Source organism: Phoca vitulina, unplaced genomic scaffold (genome assembly GCF_004348235.1).
Source record: "Phoca vitulina isolate PV1807 unplaced genomic scaffold, GSC_HSeal_1.0 scaffold7, whole genome shotgun sequence".
NCBI lineage: Eukaryota > Metazoa > Chordata > Mammalia > Carnivora > Phocidae > Phoca > Phoca vitulina.
In genome coordinates this window covers 66,968,379-66,974,698 of record NW_022589710.1, presented here as the reverse complement: position 1 = coordinate 66,974,698, position 6,320 = coordinate 66,968,379, and the positions used below count along the sequence as shown (strand labels likewise).

At 46.3% G+C, this 6,320-nt stretch overlaps 1 protein-coding gene across 1 annotated transcript in view; it reads right to left on the bottom strand.

Annotated features, from left to right (window-relative positions):
- Positions 1-844: 844 nt before the first annotated feature.
- Positions 845-6,320, bottom strand: part of YY1 (YY1 transcription factor) — a 29,435-nt gene continuing 23,959 nt past the window's right edge. The window contains exons 3-5 of the mRNA XM_032405925.1: positions 4,580-4,640; positions 2,749-2,907; positions 845-1,908 (exon numbers count right to left, since the gene is read on the bottom strand). Of these exons, the coding sequence (XP_032261816.1) occupies positions 1,726-1,908; positions 2,749-2,907; positions 4,580-4,640 (403 nt within the window). The 3' untranslated portion in view covers positions 845-1,725. The remainder of the gene's footprint in view (positions 1,909-2,748; positions 2,908-4,579; positions 4,641-6,320) is intronic.

Sequence of the window (6,320 nt, the reverse complement as noted above, 5' to 3'; positions counted from 1 at the left end):
GGGACACAAACCTCAGACGGTAGCTGGCTCGTCACCAGCCCCGCAGGGCCAAGCACGCAGCACACACACGGCTGTCTGCGCTCTGAATAAATGGCATTTTTGCTGTATCATGGCAGTTTATAAAATAGTCTCACGAGTGTGATATTGGACTCTAAGTAAAATGCAAAAATTGTAGTCGTACACTTAGGAGGTCACAATGTGAGAGGTAAAGTACTCACTGAGTACAGTATTCTTCATCATCGAATCACCCTGCCGGTCTGCGCTCGGTATCCGGGGAGAAGCAGGAAAACGAAGCCACGGGCACGCGGCTGCCACGGGGGCCAGCAAGGCTCTCCGACCGACAGCCAAGAAGAACCCTAAGCGCCTCCCGTCAGGCCAGCCAGGGACCCGCTGGGGCCGCCGTGAAGGCAGCCCGCGCCGGCAAGTGCCCTCGGGTCTCCCCTCTGCTCACGCCCCGTCCAGGTGACAGCTTACCTTGAGAGCACACACACAGGCCGGGGCACAACTGCTCCAGTCACACTTTTGCTGGGGGGGGGGGGGGGGGGGGGGGGGGGGGGGCGGGGGGGAGCTAACATCAAAATCCTATCACCAACGGGCCCGGTTTGGGGTACTCTGAGGTAGTTCCTTAACTCGGGATGCCTGTCACCTACTCTCTCCCAGAATTCAGCACGCGTAGGAAGTCCTGAAATATCTATGCACCGCTGCAATCACAAGTCACTGTAGTTGAGTGCAAAATAAAGGAAACTTGAGTTGCTTTATTTAGCTTCCAATTTCTGGGAGGCTCGAGAATTATAATTATTCTGGACAACAAAAGGAAATAAGACTGTGCTTACAGATCTTTTTCTGCCGTATTCTTTCTGTAGGATTGCTGTTTTATTGTTGCCCTTTTCTGTTACATGGGGTGTACACAGCAGGTGGTAAAAGGTACAATACATTCTACAACTGAGCACCACTTTCTGTAACTGAACAGGCGAAGAAATTACACTGAACATCAGCATCTGGCAGTATTTTTCGGAAAAAAAAAAGTGACTAAAATGGGTTTAAATTGATTAACACTATTAAATCACATCTAATATTTGATACTACATGATTCAATACAGCTATACGATACAATTATACAAAATGTGTTAACATCAAAGAATACAACCAAAATTAAGATAGCAAACAAAACCTATATAACTTTTTTTTTACAGGAAAATACTTTTGAAGTATGCATGTAACTGCCCATTCTTTTAAAGAAAATCTACTGCAAGCAAAGTTATCAACCTCCAGAAAAATCACACATAGCATTACTAAGCATATCCCCAAAAAGTGTACAATATGCACACTTGGAAAATACAAAATTAAAAAAATTGTAAGCAACAGGTGAGCTTCATATTTATAAGAATGTGAAAAGAAGTCCCATTTTTAGCACTGTTGTATAAAGAATTGTCTTTTGATGCGAAGTTCATGAATTGTCCTCCTGTTGGGACCACACTTTACAAAAACACCGTGTTTTTGAAACGAGATTACAGAGCAAGATAGAGCATCTTAGCAATGTCATCTTATTAAAGTTTTTTTTTTTTAAATTTTTACTACTTTATCAAAACATGTCCCTTAGGTGTGTAGGATTCATTTTTAAAATTCTTTCCTAGAAACAATATACAAAGGAGAGGCCTATTTATTCCCAATCACACTCCTGGAAGATGCTCCCCGGGGTCGAGAAGGGTCTTCTCCATCTTCCTCTCACTGGTTGTTTTTGGCCTTAGCATGTGTTAAGATGTGAGATTTCAGGTTAGTTGACTGAGCAAACTTCTTATTACAGCCGTCGAAGGGGCACACATAGGGCCTGTCCCCGGTATGGATTCGCACGTGTGTGCGCAAATTGAAGTCCAGTGAAAAGCGTTTCCCGCAGCCTTCGAATGTGCACTGTCGAGGAAAGACCAGAGAGAACCCGGCTCAGTGACCGTGCCGGGGCCGAGGGGGCGGGGTGGCGGGCGGCGAACAGCCCGCCTCTCGGGCCGCACACCTCGTCCTCCCCGCTCCGGGGAAACGCGCCAGTCCCGGGGCCAGTCCCACCCCAGCACAAGCGGGCGGGGGGCTCGAACTCTGCATGCGGACCACTCGGAAACCCAGGCACAGCCCTCAGGAATGATTTTAAATACGGGGTAAGAGACACACTTGGCAAAACACCAAGAATCTTCCTCGGGATCATGTTACGGTCTTAGTACTTATGTCAATGTTTCAAATAATGAAATACAATCGATTAGGAAGGTTTCTGGTGTCAGGTATCAAAGAGAACCATGTTAAATCGAGACCTGCACTGCTAGTTTGTTCACTTGCGATGGGTTTCTAAAAACAAGACAAAACATCACCTATACTTACTCCGTTCGGTAGAATTTTGGAAGTTCCCCCGTCAATTAGTAATTCAATATACTTCCATCAACTACCAAAAATAAACTGCTTCAATCCCACAGTGAATGCACTAGAAATGCAGTTTTAGGCTTGCTCGTGAGCAATCCAGTTTTCCTCCTGATACAAAGTACACCCCATCAACACCCCGATACACCCTGTCCCCGTGTCCAGGACCAGAGACGCCGCACACGGGGAAGGCAAGTGCCGGGGCAGCCCTTGCGGCCGCACCAACGGGACGCCGGTTCGGTTTCTCCCTCGGGAGCGCTGAGAGCCGCGTCTCTCCGGCCCTCCAGTGCCCGCAGCCCCGCCTGCACTTGCCGGGTGGTGTGGGGAGGGGGAAGGGCCGAGCTCTACCTGAAAGGGCTTCTCTCCAGTATGAACCAGTTGGTGTCGTTTTAGTTTTGAGCTCTCAACAAAAGCTTTGCCACACTCTGCACAGACGTGGACTCGGGGGCCGTGGGTGTGCAGGTGCTTCCGCATGGCAGAGTTATCCCTGAACATCTTTGTGCAGCCCTTCAAACAGAGAGAGAAGCTTAGTGGTTCACGCTGCAAACCGTTAACAAAGAATTCAACCACTTAAAACAGCCTTCACTGACCCAAGAGACAAAACCACCCCCGGCCCCCCCGCCACTTACGTTTTACTCAATATCAACAGTAGAAATATTAAATGACTTAAGACAAAAACCAGACAGCTGGAAAAGGCCTTCTCGTTTAATGCAAACCCTCGTGTTACAGATCAGGAAACTGAGGCTCAGAGATGTCTTTAAGGAGACTTGCCCAAGGTCACACTGCTCGTAGGAGCTGAGCCGGGGGTAGAACCCAGCAGCCTGGCTTCCAGCCACACCACAGCTGCCGCCCCCAACTCTGTGCCCAGCTGAAGTAGCAGAAGCCCTGGTAAACAAATGGGGTTGAAAGGAGAGCAGTCCACCACTACCTTTGGTGGGCCCCATATTCTGGGCTGCAAGAATGGGCTGTCACTCTCCATCGCCTACTGTTCCCTCTTCTCTCTTTGCCTCTTTCCCCTTCTTGACAGAGAAAGAAGCAAGAGGGTCTCCAAGGAATGGCAACTACAGAAGAAATTGATTTTGTGAGACACCAGGAAAGGAAGCAGGCACACGGACGCCGGAGCGGGGAGGGGGGCGCGGACGGGCGTGCACTGCTCAGGACAAGCATGGCCTTCCCAACTTCTTCTGCAGTTGCTGTCCAGGGATGGAGCGAGTGGGGGATGAGTGGACAGGACGACAGCCTCACAGGCACGAGGGAGGGGAAGCCGCGGCTTTGGCACCTTGACCCCCAGGCTGTGTTTCCATTTAGCAAATGGAATTTTTTAAAAAATGTAAATTTGGAAAAGAAGTACACAGAGAAGCTACAGGGAGGACAGACACTCAGGGCCTAACTGTTTTCAAATGCTTCTTTACGTGTTGGCCCCCAAAGGAACTTGTTTTACATCTCAAAATCTCCATTCACTAAGCGTGTTGAAAAACCACACAAAGAACCTGTGAGTGGTCATTAGAAGGACATCACCAAATGAAACTCATCCTTCTTCAATTACCGATTTTTAAAAATTCTTTATCCCATTAAAACTTTCTCCCCACCTCCGTGATACTTCTTTTTCTGTTAGTTTTACATCCATCCAATTAAGTGTGAAACAGACCCAACCAACACCTCAAAGTACTTTTTAGGTGATCCTTTCCTTTGGAAGACTAGCCACATTTTGAAAACAATTAAGCACCCCTCTAGTAACACACAGTTAACAGGGCAAATTAAGAAAATTGTGAGAGATGTAGTTTTATTAGGCTTACTTTAGCAGCATCCAAAATAATTTCCAAATTTCCATCATGAGCTTTCAGCCCCCAAAGGTCCATGGGTGAGACACAAGCCAATGTCTTAGATTGACTTGTTCATGATCCAAAAGGAAGAAATAAAATCCTAACATTGTATATTCAATATACAGTAAGAGCAAAAACACTGGCACCCTACAGTAGCCCCATTAACGGTATTTAAATTTAAGTGGCCTTTACTGAACAACAAAACTTACATCACAAATATAGCCTCTTGAATTTACAAAACAAAGACTTTAGTTCCTCACTTAATTATTAGATGGAAATAAAAGTGCAGATTGCTTATGAGCTCTCTAAATCTTCATTGGCAGTTTAACAAACACTTTTCCCCTAGCATTACTTACTTTATGAGGGCAAGCTATTGTTCTTGGAGCATCATCTTCTTTAATTTTTCTTGGCTTCATTCTTACCAAAAAGAAAAAAAAAAAAAAAAAAAAGAAAAGAGAGAGAGAGAGAGATTTGTAGGAGTGGGTAGACTCATCTGGCATAAATCATATAGTCCCTACAATGTTTTCCTTACAGATACAAACAACTACGGTTATAGGTGGCGTCCAGGAGGCAAAGGATGAGACCACATTCCCTGAGTACCACCCGTGACTGGGAAGCACCCTTCCCATTTCACAGGTGTGGGTGCTGGTGCTCAGAGAGCCTGAGTCGCTGCCACGGTCTCGCAGCGAGCGAGCCAGGGCAGCTCAGACCGGCACTGAGGTCTGTGCGCTTCAAATATCTGCTCTTTCCTCCAAGCTCCTGAAATAACATGAAAGACCACCAGCCCAAACCCACAGAGGAATCTCTTAGTGGGAGCAAAGCAAGGTATCCAGGAGCAGCTGCTGTGGTAACAAAGACACCTTGTGAAAAGGAAGCAGCAGATGGGGGAGGGTCTTAAACACAGATCCCTACAAAACCCCTTAAAAAAAAGGAGGGAGGGTTCACTTCATACTGACAGACATTATCTTTAGGAGAGATAATTTTTTAAAAGGGCACAGAAGAGTCCTTGTAAACAGAAAATCATTTATATACATTATCTCTGGAAAGAAACATAGTAAATGAACTTGACAGTGGTGTTTTGGGGAAGAGCCCCCAGGGACTGGTGGACAGGTGGGAACACCCCACACCCTTTCCCACTGTTGAATTTTATCATACTACTACTTTTGATGGTGGGGGTGGGAGGGAGGTTACCGTTTTTCAAATAATGAGAGCATTTAAAAAAAAAACAAAACAGAACGACAGAGATTTCCAGCCCTGCTTTGGGACCGGGGTGTAACAGGAACCCCATGCGGACTCACTACCCAGAGAGCTTGCTGATTTGGTAGCTTACCTACCTGCTATTTCCACTGAACCAACCTTTGGTCTTTTGTCAAAACTTTCTCTCCACATACTCCCTACAGATCTGTGTGTGGTAGAGGGGTGAGAGATTAAAAGTTCCTAGAGAGACTAGAAAAAAAGATTTACATCTTCGAGACAGACGCTCCTTCTGTCCCGTCTGCCACCTCACTGCCCTACGTGAGAGTGCACAGCTAACAAATGAGCCACGAGGTCAGCGATGCCTTACCAGTAAGAGCTAACTTACCAGCACTCTCTCATCACAAAAGATTTCTGCGGTCATCTTTAAGTTAGCAAAGCCCTAGCGCAAAGGTCCTTCTTCACCCTTGATCTGGGAAAAGGATGACCCGAAGATTTTGTTTTTTATAAAACCTGAGCTGACAAAGTCATCTAGTTAAACTCTCCATCCCTCGAGGAGCATTGGTGAACCAATTTCTCTGGCGACTAGAACTTACTTCTAAGGAAGTCTGTTCAAGACGGTATGAATTTCCTATTTTAAGTTCTGAGAACATTTCCAGCTTGGTATCCGCCCCCGTTCCAACCCTGTAGATACTCCTCCTTTCTTCTACTTGGGGGATCACCCCATCAGTAAGCAAATATTTTCTAAACGCCTGTTGTGTACAGGGCTTTGAGCTGGCCTGTTATCTGAAACACCATTAAACCCTGGAGCTGGTCTGAGCTCACAGAACTTTGTAGGACAAGAATTTGGTGCCACTGTGCCACCTGGAGGTTAGATCAGAGTTTGGAAAACAATAGTGATTC